The sequence below is a fragment of the Salvelinus alpinus genome, chromosome 16 (assembly GCF_045679555.1).
Source record: "Salvelinus alpinus chromosome 16, SLU_Salpinus.1, whole genome shotgun sequence".
In the NCBI taxonomy this organism is placed as follows: domain Eukaryota; kingdom Metazoa; phylum Chordata; class Actinopteri; order Salmoniformes; family Salmonidae; genus Salvelinus; species Salvelinus alpinus.
The window spans coordinates 30,499,586-30,515,946 of record NC_092101.1 but is presented as its reverse complement, the minus strand read 5'-3'; the positions used below and the strand labels follow the sequence as shown (position 1 = coordinate 30,515,946).

The window sequence follows — 16,361 nt, the reverse complement described above, 5'->3', positions numbered from 1 at the left end:
CATAGCCATTTTAGATGCACTAGAAAATGTAGAACCACCTGAGGTAGGAATAACTGTGGCTGATAATCAGCAGCAGTAGCCTAATCGCAGAAATGGTCAGTGATGGCAGAATCAGAGATCCCTCTGCTAAAGAATCAGGAAGCATAATGACTGATGTCCAAAATCCACTTGATGCTGGGAGCATATTATGCTTTCAAAGCCAGCACAGTATTGAGCACACACAGATGGAAATGGAGACCAACGACTAAAGGGAGATTATCCATGATGTTCTTTCAAGAGAGAGCTAGTGAGACTTGGGCTGCTTCGAATAGTCTAAAGTTGCTTCCTCTCCTTTCCTTCATCCACACTGATCTGAAAGCACAGGATAGGTGATAACAGATGGCCCAAGGCATCCCTAAATTATCCATATGATTTTCACCCAGGAGAGGAATCGACTTTAGACTGTTAGGATTTACGCCTTTACTGCAATTATCTATTTCACTGCTTGGGACAACATGTTGATGATTAATGAGATGAGGAGATGAAGCCACTTAAGACTATTGAGATGCAGCCTCAGACTAGTTAGTCAGTACAGTGACAGCTTTTAGCCGCTGCCAGTGAAGTGTTGAGAATGTGAATTAGTGCTGCTCCAATTCCCCTCACATCTGAGACACCTTGGGGAGCAGAGCACTGCTTCTTACTGTAAGTTACAGTGTAGGTGACACAGATGGACTCTGCATTATACAACACCAAGCAGCATTCATGCACTTGATGTACAGAGCATGATGTACAGAATATTGCCTGCATTGCATAATAAGTGCCTTATTACAGTCATTAGCTTAGGTGACCACTAGTAGGTAGTCTTGCTCTTTCTAAATCTCAAGCGGCTGTCTATCCATTGCTATCATTCTATTTTATATCTGCCTAAACAACACCACTATTCTACATAATCATAATTTAACATCTAATAAAGATACCTGATCTAAAACATAGGATACATTGTTGGGTGAGGGAGAATTTACAAACACTTAGATTGAGTTGGTTTAGTAATGCAATGCATAAGCATAACAATGTGTTTAAGTTTTACACAAACTTCAAACAGGTGTTATAACACAGTTATACGTAGGCCTACAGTGTAACAGTGTTCACCTACACTGCAATTAGGCCTACACTGTAGCCGCCTATGTAACTCATTAATCACGACCATGTAACTACATAGGTTTTAGGAAAGTTGGACCGAAAGAGCAACAATTCCTTCTCGTTAAACCGCTGGTTGACATTCACCGCTTTCCTGGGGCTGAGTTCGAGCGTTTCTCCCTCCTACTATTCCATGATGTAACTCTGTTCCAATGAAAACAGGTGGAATTCCCAGATTCCTCCAATCCCGATCTGCCGTGAGAATCCATGGGAGAGAGTAAAGAGGCTGGTCATGGCGCTGTAGTGAAGTTCGGCAGGGGAAATTCGGCAGGACCAGAAAATTCACAAATTTGGACTATTGTGTATAGTGTTTTTGGTTATAAGTGATTTTACGTTGTTGGAAGAAACCTTGGGCTACTTATTTTTTGAAGTGAGTTGATTCGCAAGAGAGCGACGATTGTTTTTTATCAGAACGGGAAGCCAGCCTACTTGCGTGAGCAATAGATACAAAGTTAACGTTCGTTACACCTAGCCCACTGGATATACTAGTGTGATACTCAGGTGTGGGACGAGTCCAGTTGCTACGATGGACCACTGGAATTAAGGAATTTGGGACTCCTGATTTTTGGGAATATTTTAGCTGTCTGGCAGCGTTTTGGATTAACAAGTAGCGTAAATTCTCCTTTCCGTGTGTTGCGAAAACGGATAGTCGGCAGTCATGCCAGCGAAAACAAAGTACAATCTTGTGGACGATGGCCATGATTTGAGAATTCCATTGCATAACGAGGAAGCATTCCAACATGGGATCAACTTCGAAGCCAAGGTGAGTTGTTTGTATATGCTATTGTATTGATATTATTTGGTAAACTATCATTAACTTTTGACAATGTTGTATTTTGCTTAATAAGGTTTGTTAAGGATCAGCCTAGGCTATATCCTAGGCTAATCCCCCTTCTACTTTTCCCTCATTAATGTTGTTAATGTTGGTGTTTGAATATCGCAGTAGTAAAAACAAATATGGTAACATTTATATAATTGCTTTCTGTTTTGTTCCTAACCAGTACATCGGCAGTCTGGACGTGGCGCGGCCGAACAGCAGAGTGGAGATCGTAGCTGCTATGAGAAGAATACGGGTTAGTTATGCCCTTCATCTAAACAAACTAGTCACCAATCTTGGATACTGATGTTCCATTGCGAAACAATGTCATAATGCCTATGTAGGTAGGCTAGGCCATGCGATAAATCTGGCTGGATTTAATGACAAGAAGAACGTGAAAGAACTAAACACAGATGCGCTTATAACAGTGTTCCTATCTGGGTGGCCTGGCTGCGTACAGGATCCAGCGTCATAACCACGCCACTAGAAAGTGTGACAAACCAATCATTTACATTTACATTACATTTAAGTCATTTAGCAGACGGCTTTGCAGAACTAAATCGGGTTAGTTAAGTAAAATATATTACTCGGGTTTATAGGCTCCTGAAAATTGTACGGGCCGCTTTTTCTTGTTCTCATGTGGTCCATGCGGTCGGACAGTGATCAGGGATGGCGCTCTTTGAAGTGAGGCAATGGGGTGGAAATGCTTTATAGAAACTGCGTTTCGCGGTCTCGCGCTCTTCATTGGTCTTATATTGTCTCATCGTTAGCCTATGTTCATCTTAAAATATTGATCTCAATATTCACCACCATCCTGTGTTTCTTGTCTTATGACCATTTACTTGTACTATGTCCTGTTGAATTTCTACAGTTGTATATCCTGATAATTCTGGCTGTTTGGTGAAGGTAGGCTATGTCATTACTGTTTAACCAGTACAAGCAAAGGTTATAGGGTCAATATTTGCTCATGGCCCTGGCTTACAAGTTCCTGTAAGTGTGTGTGCAGTTTGAGTTTTATCTCAAGAAAGATTACTATGGAATATTACTTCTCCTCAGGAGAAAGTTTTTATCTGTGTTTTTCCAAATATGTGGAATATCAGAGAGATGAGAGAGTTCTCCCATACTCCCACCACACAACAGAGCTTTGTATCATTGTTTGTTATTTTTAGACATTGTTACTCAGATGTTCTCTTCATTCCCTGTTGTTGCAGGCTCCTGATACTTGTCTTGTCAACTCACACACACACACACACATACGCACACACATACACACGCAAGGTGCAAATTATCCTATTAATTGTTTGAAAGCAGAGACCCCCTGCCCACAGTGAGGACCCCTGCCGGGGCAAATCAGCAGCTGTTGTTGTTGGCAGCAGAAAAGGCTCTACCTCTTACTGTGTGAAAATAGTTAAAACAGGCCTGGTCAACACAAAGGACGGAAACAGGCATCTGGGCCTGGCATGGAAGCTCTGGACAGACTGTTCGTATGGACTTTAATCTTTCAAGTCACATTTTTACATTGCGGTGTCCTTATTACTGTGTAATTATTCCTGTAAGTACAGTGTACTCCTAATACAAATAGTGTACTTTGTTCGTATTGAACAGTATGGTATTAGTTTAAAGGTCAATATGTAGGCTTGTTGTAAAATAGCTGTGTTGGTTTGTCTCACTGTTAACTTATCTCACTAGTCTAGCAGCAAATTAGTGTTCATCAGGTTTTTTTCCCTGAGTCATGTGTCATTGCGGTTGCTAAGCAACTTGTTGATAGTGTGTGTGTCACCTATCAGAACTGCCATACCTGGTAACCAATAAAAAAATAGAACAGCCGGGAACGGCCAATTGTCCGGAATAAGAAAAAATCCTATTGGGAAATAATGCTTTTTAGCCTATTCATTGATGGAAATACCAGTCGATGGAAATACATTTGATCGGTCATGCTTATTGGTCTATACATTCATTTGCATAATTTAGTGGAATTATTTGGGCACGTATGTACAGTATATTCGTTATGTAGGCCTATCTTATTTATCATGCGTACAGCATACAGATACAGAGCCATTGAATGGAAAACTGTCAGACAGCGCGAGACCTGCTGCTACAGCATCTCAAACAGCAAACATATTCAACGGAAGGCAGGCTTCATCAGTGTGTCACACACCACTTTGCAATGAGCTAGTTGCAGTATGCATTTTGAAAACATTTACTTAATTGTTTGAAACCTCAACATTTGAATACATATTATGAGGGGGCCTTGCTCGGACCTTGTGGGGGGCCCCGCAAAACTGCGCTGCGCCACTGACGCACACACACACATACGAGTCATCCACATACACACTTTTGCAGAGAGCCCATATTTCAAATAATCCATTCTTCTCTGAGTATTAAAGGACATTTTATATGAATGATTTACAGCAGAGCATTATGAGAAATCTGTGCTGGGAGATAAATAGTAGAAGGGGAAGAGAATCAGGCTCTATATCTTAACTTAGCCTCCCTGTATAGCCTCAGTACTGGAGCTGCAGCTCTTCAGAGGAGAAGAGACCTTTGCAGTGTCTTAAAGGGATTCATTAATCTGCTTTAGCTGGGTTAATTGACAGTGCTCTGATAGACCAGCAGAAGGAAATGATTAGAGACAGACCAAGGATGAGAAGAGAGTTCCACTGCGCCAGAATACATCAATTGACTATGACTAGCTTCTAATTCTGCTGTCTAGATGATGCTCTGATGCCCTTTGAAACATCATCAGTTTATCCATATGTGACCGACTGCCTAGATTCGGTCTAATGTGGCAAAATTGAAATTGTGTTTTTTACATTGGATAAAAGTAGAGACTCAGAGCTACAAAATGGTACATCATACACTGCAGTTGAGGAACAATAAGAAAGTAATTCTGCTTTGAAAGTTGATAAACTTGTAACCCGCCTTTTGAGAAAATGTTCCTTGAATGTTTTGGTACACCTACTGGAGAGCTCTTCGTCTACACCTATTCAGTATCGTTCACACCCTCTTAAGCCTTAGCCCCACCCATCTCTTTAAGGATTCACATACAGTGGGGAGAACAAGTATTTGATACACTGCCGATTTTGAAGGTTTTCCTACTTACAAAGCATGTAGAGGTCTGTCATTTTTATCATAGGTACACTTCAACTGTGAGAGACGGAATCTAAAACAAAAATCCAGAAAATCACATTGTATGATTTTTAAATAATTAATTTGCATTTTATTGCATGACATAAATACTTGATCACCTACCAACCAGTAAGAATTCCGGCTCTCACAGACCTGTTAGTTTTTCTTTAAGAAGCCCTCCTGTTCTCCACTCATTACCTGTATTAACTGCACCTGTTTGAACTCGTTACCTGTATAAAAGACACCTGTCCACACACTCAATCAAACAGATTCCAACCTCTCCACAATGGCCAAGACCAGAGAGCTGTGTAAGGACATCAGGGATAAAATTGTAGACCTGCACAAGGCTGGGATGGGCTACAGGACAATAGGCAAGCAGCTTGGTGAGAAGGAAACAACTGTTGGCGCAATTATTAGAAAATGGAAGAAGTTCAAGATGACGGTCAATCACCCTCGGTCTGGGGCTCCATGCAAGATTTCACCTCGTGGGGCATCAATGATCATGAGGAAGGTGAGGGATCAGCCCAGAACTACACGGCAGGACCTGGTCAATGACCTGAAGAGAGCTGGGACCACAGTCTCAAAGAAAACCATTAGTAACACACTACGCCGTCATGGATTAAAATCCCGCAGCGCACGCAAGGTCCCCCTGCTTAAGCCAGTGCATGTCCAGGCCCGTCTGAAGTTTGCCAATGACCATCTGGATGATCCAGAGGAGGAATGGGAGAAGGTCATGTGGTCTGATGAGACAAAAATAGAGCTTTTTGGTCTAACTCCACTCGCCGTGTTTGGAGGAAGAAGAAGTATGAGTACAACCCCAAGAACACCATCCCAACCGTGAAGCATGGAGGTGGAAACATCATTCTTTGGGGATGCTTTTCTGCAAAGGGGACAGGACGACTGCACCATATTGAGGGGAGGATGGATGGGGCCATGTATCGCGAGATCTTGGCTAAAAACCTCCTTCCCTCAGTAAGAGCATTGAAGATGGGTCGTGGCTGGATCTTCCAGCATGACAACGACCCGAAACACACAGCCAGGGCAACTAAGGAGTGGCTCCGTAAGAAGCATCTCAAGGTCCTGGTGTGGCCTAGCCAGTCTCCAGACCTGAACCCAATAGAAAATCTTTGGAGGGAGCTGAAAGTCCGTATTGCCCAGCGACAGCCCCGAAACCTGAAGGATCTGGAGAAGGTCTGTATGGAGGAGTGGGCCAAAATCCCTGCTGCAGTGTGTGCAAACCTGGTCAATAACTACAGGAAACGTATGATCTTTGTAATTGCAAACAAAGGTTTCTGTACCAAATATTAAGTTCTGCTTTTCTGATGTATCAAATACTTATGTCATGCAATAAAATGCAAATTAATTACTTAAAAATCATACAATGTGATTTTCTGGATTTTTGTTTTAGATTCCGTCTCTCACAGTTGAAGTGTACCTATGATACAAATTACAGACCTCTACATGCTTTGTAAGTTGGAAAACCTGCAAAATCGGCAGTGTATCAAATACTTGTTCTCCCCACTGTACGTATGTGGCCATCTGCAAAACAGAGTGAGTTAGATAGTGTATTAAACAACCAAAGATTTCAAGACTAAAAGTGGTTTAAGTAGTAGCCTACAATAACACAAAATCCAGGTAAAAATACCCTTTATCTAGTCCTTGGCCTATATCCTAATCTGACTTTTGTGCAGGTCATGTTGTTCTTCACATTACCGTCATAAACACACTATATCAAATCAAAGTTTATTGATTTTATTTGGGTGTATCAGAACTGTTCACAGTTGTGCTCACTCAGTTTAGCTCAGTGCTGATTGGCTATTCTTTTATACTTTTTTTATCGAGGGATGTCAAATGCTCGCTGGCTTCCCTTGCATTCAATGCTACTGGTGACAACAATGTCATACTCTTTATGACAGGACAGAATCAGATAGATAGCCTATACATACAGAGACAGAGGGGCGCTGTTTCACTCGCTTGGATGCTTTCTCCGTTGAGATACAATCAGGCTCTTGCGAATTGAAGGAAAATTGTGAAAACACAGAGAGACTAAATAAATTATTTTAAATGTTTGTATAAAAAATAAATTGGGGGGGCTGGCTTCCCTTGGCGTCCATGAAAACACACCACTGATCATGAGTATCATCCGATCCAAATATCAACTGTCAATTTATAGATACGATTATGAATATGAGTATGGCCATGTCGGCACACCCCTACCAGACACACTTGTCTAAATTGATGGGTCATGTGAAGGAAATGCTATAACCACCCCCAGCCACATAGCTAAGTGGATGGGACACTATTGTCTAGACATGTACACATGTTCATGAAATACAATAGATGGCCGTAATCAACCCCAGACACACCTGGCTAACTTGATAGGTCATGGGGCGGCCGTTCGCCTAGTGGTTAGAGAGTTGGGCCAGTAACCGAAAGGTTGCTAGATCAAATCCCTGAGCTGACAAGCTAAAATTCTGTCGTTCTGCCCCTGAACAAGGCAGTTAACCCACTGTTCCCCGGTAGGACTTCATTGTAAATAAGAATTTGTTCTTAACTGACTTGCCTAGTTAAATAAAAATGAAATCATCTGGCGAAGTGGAGTCTTTTGTTTAGACATGTAGCTAGCTAACTAGCTAGCTAAACAATGAACTACTAGTAATACAAACTGATTGTCATAGCTAGCCACATGAAATGCTGTGGTATGAATCTTCAGGTAGCTAAAGCTAACCAACTAGGTTCAATGTCTGCTAACTAGCTAACATTAGGCTATAACTAGCAATGCAAATGGTTTTCTGAGATACAAATAATATTACTACACAGATCATACACGTAACGTTAGCTAGCGAGCCAGCAAGCTAACGTTCGCTAGCTGGCTAACAGAATTAAAAAGAACACAACTTTCTGACAAAATTAGAAACGTATAATATCTGAAAATGTAGCTAGACTCTTAACTGTATACATGGGATGAACGCTTCACGGCGGCGTGTCTTTTTCATTTCGTTTGTCGCTAGCTACAGCTTGTTTGCCTCGTTGTTGTGTCAAGTCACTCTGGTTCACACTGACCGTGTGCAGAAAGTAGTCCATCACAACTTTTTCTCACTGATCTTTGTCAATAGCGGTTGCTAAATTCTGGGCAGCAATGTTGTTGAGATCAGTAGCAACACTTTTATGGTTCTCCATGGCTTACGTTATATCTTTAAAAAAAGCCGTATTTGGTAGCAAGGATTATCTACATATACTGAGCAGCTCATGTTATAGACAGAAGCCTGCTACATTGCAGACCAATCCGAAACTCATCTCTCGGCATGTCCAGCCCATCCATTATCTCAGCCAAACATAGCTAGCAGGAAGGTTCCTGACTTTTTCCGTGGCTAAACCAACTAGGCTCATAATTTAACCATTATATTCGTATTTACTGATGGCATACCAGTTTATTATTAAGGCACATGAAAGTTCACATTTTCCAGAAAGCATTTCTTTCCAGAAACGCATTTTGATAAAAATATATGTTCAAATGCCTTTCCTGTGAAGTAGTGACATGCGACATACACCTAGTTTTTTGAAACGTGTCACATATGTTATCATTTATAAGCAAGTTATAACCGTATAGTAATGTTGTCTATGATATATTTACATACAGTACCATTCAAATGTTTGGACACACCTGCACGCTTGGCATTCTCTCAACCAGCTTCATGAGGTAGTCACCTGGAATGCATTTCAATTAACAGGTGTGCCTTGTTAAAAGTTAATTTGTGGAATTTCTTTCCTTCTTAACACGTTTGAGCCAATCGGTTGTGTTGTGACTGACAAGGTAAGGGTTGTATACAGAACATAGCTCTATTTGGTAAAAGACAAAGTCCATATGGACAGCTCAAATAAGCAAAGAGAAACGACAGTCTATCAATTCTTTAAGACATGAAGGTCACTCAATCCAGAAAATGTATAGAACTTTTAAAGCTTCTTCAATTGCAGCCGCAAAAACCATCAAGCACTATGATGAAACTGGCTCTCATAAGGAACGCCACAGGAAAGAACGACCCAGAGTTACCTCTGCTGCAGAGGATAAGTTCATTAGAATGACCAGCCTCAGAAATTGCAGCCCAAAAAAATGCTTCACAGAGTTCAAGTAACAGACACATCTCAACATCAACTGTTCAGAGGAGACTGCCTGAATCTGGCCTTCGTGGTCGAATTGCTGCAAAGAAACCACTACTAAAGGACACCAATAAGAAGAGACTTGCTTGGGCCAAGAAACACGAGCAATGGACATTAGACTGTTGGAAGTCTGTCTGATGATTCCAAATTTGAGATTTTGGATTCCAACCGATCATCCGTTCACCTACCCTGAGACGCAACTGGGTCCTGGACTTCCTGACAGGCAGCCCCCAGGTGGTGAGGGTAGGTAACAACATCTCCACCCCGCTGATCCTCAACACTGGGGCCCCACAAGGGTGCGTTCTCAGTCCTCTCCTGTACTCCCTGTTCACCCACGACTGCGTGGCCATGCACGCCTCCAACGACACTACAGTGGTAGGCTTGATTACCAACAACGACGAGACGGCCTACAGGAAGGAGGTGAGGGCCCTCGGAGTGTGGTGTCAGGAAAATAACCTCACACTCAATGTCAACAAAACAAAGGAGATGATCGTGGACTTCAGGAAACAGCAGAGGGAGCACTCCCCTATCCACATCGACGGGACAGTATGGAGAGGGTAGAAAGTTTTAAGTTCCTCAGCGTACACATCACGGACGAACTGAAATGGTCCAACCACACAGACAGCATGGTGAAGAAGGCGCAGTTCAGGAGGCTGAAGAAATTCGGCTTGTCACCAAAAACACTTACAAACTTTTACAGATGCACAATCGAGAGCATCCTGTCGTCTCCAGAGGGTAGTGAGGTCTGCACAACGCATTACCGGGGGCAAACTACCTGCCCTCCAGGATGCCTACACCACCCGATGTCACAGGAAGGCCAAAAAGATCATCAAGGAAAACAACCACCCGAGCCACTGCCTGTTCACCCCGCTATCATCCAGAAGGCGAGGTCAGTACAGGTACATCAAAGCAGGGACCGAGAGACTGAAAAACAGTTTCTATCTCAAGGCCATCAGACTGTTAAACAGCCACCACTAACATTGAGTGGCTGTTGCCAACATACTGACTCAACTCCAGCCACTTTAATAATGGAAAAATGTATGTAATAAATGAAACTAGCAACTTTAAACAATGCCACTTCATATAATGTTTACATACCTTACATTACTCATCTCATATGTATATACTGTACTCTATACCATCTACTGCATCTTGCCATCTTGATGTAATGTATCACTAGCCACTTTAAACAATGCCACTTTTTATAATGTTTACATACCCTACATTACACATCTCATATGTATATACTGTACTCTATACCATCTGCTGCATCTTGCCTATGCCGTTCTATACCATCACTCATTCATATATTTTTTTATGTACTGTACATATTCTTATTCATTCCTTTACACTTGTGTGTATAAGGTAATTGTTGTGAAATTGTTAGGTTAGATTACATGTTGGATATTACTGCATTGTCTGAACTAGAAGCACAAGCATTTCGCTACACTCGCATGAACATCTGCCAACCATGTGTATGTGACAAATACATTTTTATTTGATTTGATTTGCATCAGGGATCTACAGTGCATCCGGAAAGTTTTCAGACCCCTTGACTTTTCCACATTTTGTTACATTACAGCCTTATTCTAAAATGGGTTAAATTATTTCCCCCCCTCATTAATCTACACACAATACCCCATAATGACAAATCGAAAACAGTTTTTTTGAAAATATTGCAAATGTATATATATAAAAAAAAAAGAAAAAAAAAGAAATACCTTATTTACATAAGTATTCAGACCCTTTGCTATGAGACTCGAAATTGAGCTCAGGCGTCTCATCCTTGAGACGTTTCGACAACTGGATTGGAGTCCACCTGTGGTAAATTCAGTTGATTGTACATGATTTAGAAAGGAACACCTTTGTCTATTTAACCTCCCACAGTTGACAATCATGTCAGCACAAAACCAAGCCGTGAGGTTCATGGAATTGTCCGTAAGTCTGGGGAAGGGTACCAAAAAATGTCTGAAGCATTGAAGGTCCCCAGAACACAGTGGCCTCCATCATTCTTAAATGAAAGAAGTTTGGAACCACCAAGATTCTTCCTAGAGCTGGCGGTCCGGCCAAACTGAGCAATCAGGGGAGAAGGGCCTTGGTAAGGGAGGTGACCAAGAACCCGATGGTCACTCTGAATGAGCTCCAGAGTTCCTCTATGGAGATGGGGAGAACCTTCCAGATGGACAACAACCTCTGCAGCACTCCACCAATCAGGCCTTTGTTGTATCGTCGCCAGACGGAAGCCACTCCTCAGTAAAATGACAGCTCGCTTGGAGTTTGCCAAAAGGCACCTGAAGGACTCAGACCATGAGAAACAAGATTCTCTGGTCTGATGAAACCAAGATTGAACTCTTTGGCCTGAATGCCAAGTATTATGTCAGAAGGAAACCTGCCACCATCTCTAAAGTGAAGCATGGTGGTGGCAGCATCCTGCTGTGGGGATGTTTTTCAGTGGCAGGGACTGGGAGACTAGTCAGGTTTGAGGGAAAGATGAATTGAGCAAAGTACAGAGAGATCCTTGATGAAAACCTTACTCCAGAGTGCTCAGGACCTCAGACTGGGAAGAAGGTTCATCTTCCAACAGGACCACAGCCAAGACAGCACAGGTGTGGCTTTGGGACAAGTCTTGTTTCAATGGTGCCGTTTTACGGGCTCCTAACCAATTGTGCTGTTTTGTGTGTTTGTTTTAGAATTGTTTGTAACTTATTTTAGGTCCAAAAGGCTCCTTAACAGCTTCTACCCCCAAGCCATAAGACTGCTGAACAATGAATCAAATGGCCATCCGGAATATTTGATGAGGAAAAACAACAATTTAAACCTTTTTAGAATAAAGTAACAAAATGTGGAAAAAGTCAAGGGGTCTGAACACTTTCCGAATGCACTGTACATACCGCACTGTACGTACTGGTCCTGGAAAACTGCTGGGTGTGCCAGCCCAACAATAACACACTACTAACACACCACATACCCGTACTGTAGCCTTCTTACCTGTGTAAGGATGACTGGCTTCCCTGCAGGGAGACTGCGTTGGCTGACAGTAGCTGTGTATCAGTGGAGGCTCCTCAGAAGAGGAAGGGGAGGGCATTCTACTCAGTGAATTTTATAAAAAAAAATGTAACATGTGTCACATCCCTATTACTAATGTGTTAGTTATAGTAGCTAAATTAAATTAAATTAAATGCAGAGTCTCAAATAGTCGCCTGTACCTTTTAATAGCCAGGCAATGGCACACATTTCAGCGAAATAAAGGCCTGTTTCAAATAAACAGCGGGTCTAAATGAACTGTTTACTACCTGTGCACCTACGTTATAAACTTTAATTTGGGTCATGATGGGTTTAGGGCAAATTCAAGTATCATGTAGTAGCCTAAACCTATTAATGTTACATTGAGCTGGGTGAATGGAATATGAATGACAGTCATCCAATATGGTGTAATCAATAATAAGGCCATGCTCATAAAAAATTATCGTCCTCCCTAATCTTAAACGGCACCGACCACCAGTGCTGTGTATGAATAGCTCAGTAGCTTTCATGGAAACTTTCATCAGTGTGGCTAAACTGTAGGGCCTTAGGGAGTATTGCTGTGGGGATGAGTGATCGCTAGCTAGCCTAGTGTTGTACCAGACACTTAACTCACACAGAGGGGCTGTGGGGCTATACAGTCATTGGTGTAGAGCAATTAGATATGCAAAAGGCTCAGTTGAGGGTTCCTCTCCCATCTGTTCTCTCTGGACAGTCTTTCTGTCAGTGGGCATGCTGTGCCTGCCCTCTCTCACACCCAGTTTGTGTGTGTGTGTGTACTCTCACTATCGGCAGCAGCAATGTGTCCTCAGCAGCACTGACCCAGAGTGTGGAAACAGAGCCAAGACATAGTCGGACCCCTGCACTTGTTTCCCAGAGAGACTGACAGCTCTAAATCAAACCATACCCTCCATACCCTCCCCCTCTCCCGTTTTCTCCCAACCTCCCTTTCTCTCCTACACTCTTTTTCTCTCTTAATCTCTTTCGCTTTCTCAGCATTTCTCCCTGACAGTCTCCCTCTCTCTCCCTCCGTCCCTCCTCCATTGAGAAAGTAATTTCACCCCCCCCCACCCCACCCCACCCCTCATCAGGAGGGAAACTTAAGCTGGGCGATATGGCCTAAAACAATCTATCTAAAATGTTTTATGTTTTCTCTAAATAAGCTTTGTTGTACAAATGATGGTCAAATACACTGCATTTCAAACAGTCAGCATAAGCCAATGAATCACTGACCTGGCTTTCAAGTCTGTCTATGAAAATACCCTTTTTGTTCCAAATGTAACCAGAACCATGCATAATGCACATTCACCAATAATGACTAACTTCTTGTAGCAGGTATTATAGAAAACACATAAACAATCTCTAAAGCACAAGCCCAGGTGCTAGTGAGTAGTCAGCTAATCTTTATAGTAATCTTTATATTTCAAGTTTAGCCAACTTCTATCTATTTGCTAGCTAACAAGGCAAAACAGTAGAATTGCTATAAACACACCCTTCTTTATGTCTCCAACTGTTTGAACAACATGCTAGCCTGCCCACTTTGTTCAGATGTTGAGATCAAGACGCCTACCTTATTTCTCAGAATGAGAACGAGTTGCCAATTCCTTATATAATTGTGTTTTATTCTTATTGCACATTTATAAAACACAGACTAGCTAGCTAGTATAATAGTACTTGGCTAAAATGCTGCTAGCGGGATGTGGTACCGCAATGCGACAAACTGAGCAAGAATTTTCCCAGAATAAATGTTTATCAAATTATATTCCCATTATAGGAGTGTTTGCTCTGTGCACAATTTGAGCAGTTGAGCCATAAAGGGCATCATTAGAAAGGTTAACTTCTCCTCTATTACAGTAAATTAGTGGCTCATTGTGTTTCGTTGTCCATATGACTGATTCTGTTGGACCAGTGATCAAATGCAAATAGCGAGTGGTTTCACTCTCGCCAAAATCTGTCCAAAATAAGGCCAATGCATTTCTATGGGCTTATTTTGGACCTAAGCTTGTCGCCTGTCTTCCCGCCTTTGGGACAACAACTCCCATTGTTAGGGCAGAGACATGATCATCTCGTCATTATATGCAGTGCGTTCGGAAAGTATTCAGACCCCCCTTGACTTTTTCCACATTTTGTTACATTACAGCCTTATTCTAAAATGGATGAAATTGTTTTTTTTCTCAGCAATCTACACACAATACCCCATAATGACAAAGCATTTTTGCAAATTTATTTAAAAAAAATAACGGAAATATCACGTTAACATAAGTATTCAGACTCTTTACTCAGTACTTTGTTGAAGCACCTTTGGCAGTGATTACAGCCTTGAGTCTTCTTGGGTGTAACGCTACAAGCTTGGCACTCCTATATTTGGGGGGTTTCTCCCATTCTTCTCTGCAGATCGTCTCAAGCTCTGTCAGGCTGGATGGGGAGCGTCGCTGCACAGCTATTTTCAGGTCTCTCCAGAGATGTTCGATCAGGTTCAAGTCTGGGCTCTGGCTGGGCCACTCAAGGACATTCAGAGACTTTTCCCGAAGCGACTCCTGGGTTGTCTTGGCTGTGTGCTTAGTGTCGTTGTCCTGTTGGAAGGTGAACCTTCGCCACAATTTTAGGTCCTGAGCAGGTTTTCATCAAGGATCTCTCTGTACTTTGCTCCTTTCATCTTTTCCTTGATCCTGACTAGTCTCCCAGTCCCTGCTGCTGAAAAACATAACCACAGCATGATGCTGTCACCATAGGGATGGTGCCAGGTTTCCTCCAGACGTGACACTTGGCATTCAGGCCAAAGAGTTCAATCTTGGTTTCATCAGACCAGAGAATCTTGTTTCTCATGGTCTGAGAGTCCTTTAGGTTCCTTTTGGCAAACTCCAAGCAGGCTGTCATGTGCCTTTTACTGAGGAGTGGCTTCCATCTGGCCACTCAAGCATAAAGGCCTGGTTGGTGGAGTGCTGGAGAGATGGTTGTCCTTCTGGAAGGTTCTCCCATCTCCACAGAGGAACTCTGGAGCTCATTCAGAGTGACCATCGGGTTCTTGGTCACCTCCCTGACCAAGGCCCTTCTCCTCCTATTGCTCAGTTTGGCCGGGCGGCCAGCTCTATGAAGAGTCTTGGTGGTTCCAAACTTCTTCCATTTAAGAATGATGGAGGCCACTGTGTTCTTGGGGACTTTCTATTGTGCAGGACAATTTTGGTGCCCTTCCCCAGATCTGTGCCTCGACACAATCCTGTCTCGGAGCTCTGCGGACAATTCCATCGACCTCATGGCTTGTTTTTTGCTCAGACATGCACTGTCAACTGTGAGACCTTATATAGACAGATGTGTGCTTTTCTAAATCATGTCCAATCAATTGAATTTACCGCAGGTGGACTCTAATCAAGTTGTAGAAACATCTCAACGATGATCAATGGAAACAGGATGCGCCTGAGCAAAATGTTGAGTCTCATAGCAAAGGGTCTGAATACTTATCTAAATAAGCTCTTTCAGGTTGAAAGTTTTTTTAATGAATTTGCAAAAATGTCTAACCCCCTGTTTTCGCTTTAGTCATTTTGGGGTATTTTGTGTAGATTGATGAGGGCAAAAAATGATTTAATCAATTTTAGAATAAGGCTGTAATGTAACAAAATGTGGAAAAAGGGAAAGGGGTCTGAGTATTTTCCAAATACACTACATATCTGTCGTATAAATGGGAAGGAGCGTAGGAGACTAGACCAAAAGGACAACATGAGAACAAGCAGACATAAACAACATATAAAAACGTTTTTAAAAAACACGTTAATCTTGCAAAATAGGCATTGGAATTAATCTAATTAATTCAACATATCGCCCACCCCTAAGTTTAAACTTTCGCTGATTCACTGTTTCTCTTAGAAAAAGGCTGCCTTTTGTCAGGTTCTACAGTAACTAAAGATGCCTCTCTAATTTCAGACCGCTTTTTAGATTAGCCAAACCCGTAGTGATCCGCTGCTCCAGGAGACACAGAGAGGTTAATAATGCTCTGTAGCCAAGAAATCACTTAATAAATTAAAAGGTACAAATGTTCTGTTTTGAGAAACAGACGCCTCACAAG

General features: G+C 42.1%; 1 protein-coding gene across 2 annotated transcripts in view; it reads left to right on the top strand.

Annotated features, from left to right (window-relative positions):
* The first annotated feature begins 1,359 nt into the window (after nucleotides 1–1,359).
* Nucleotides 1,360–16,361, top strand: part of LOC139541341 (carboxyl-terminal PDZ ligand of neuronal nitric oxide synthase protein-like) — a 196,608-nt gene continuing 181,606 nt past the window's right edge. For both annotated transcript variants that reach the window (XM_071345899.1, XM_071345898.1), the window contains exons 1-2: nucleotides 1,360–1,939; nucleotides 2,178–2,249. In XM_071345899.1, the coding sequence (XP_071202000.1) occupies nucleotides 1,835–1,939; nucleotides 2,178–2,249 (177 nt within the window). In that variant the 5' untranslated portion in view covers nucleotides 1,360–1,834. The remainder of the gene's footprint in view (nucleotides 1,940–2,177; nucleotides 2,250–16,361) is intronic.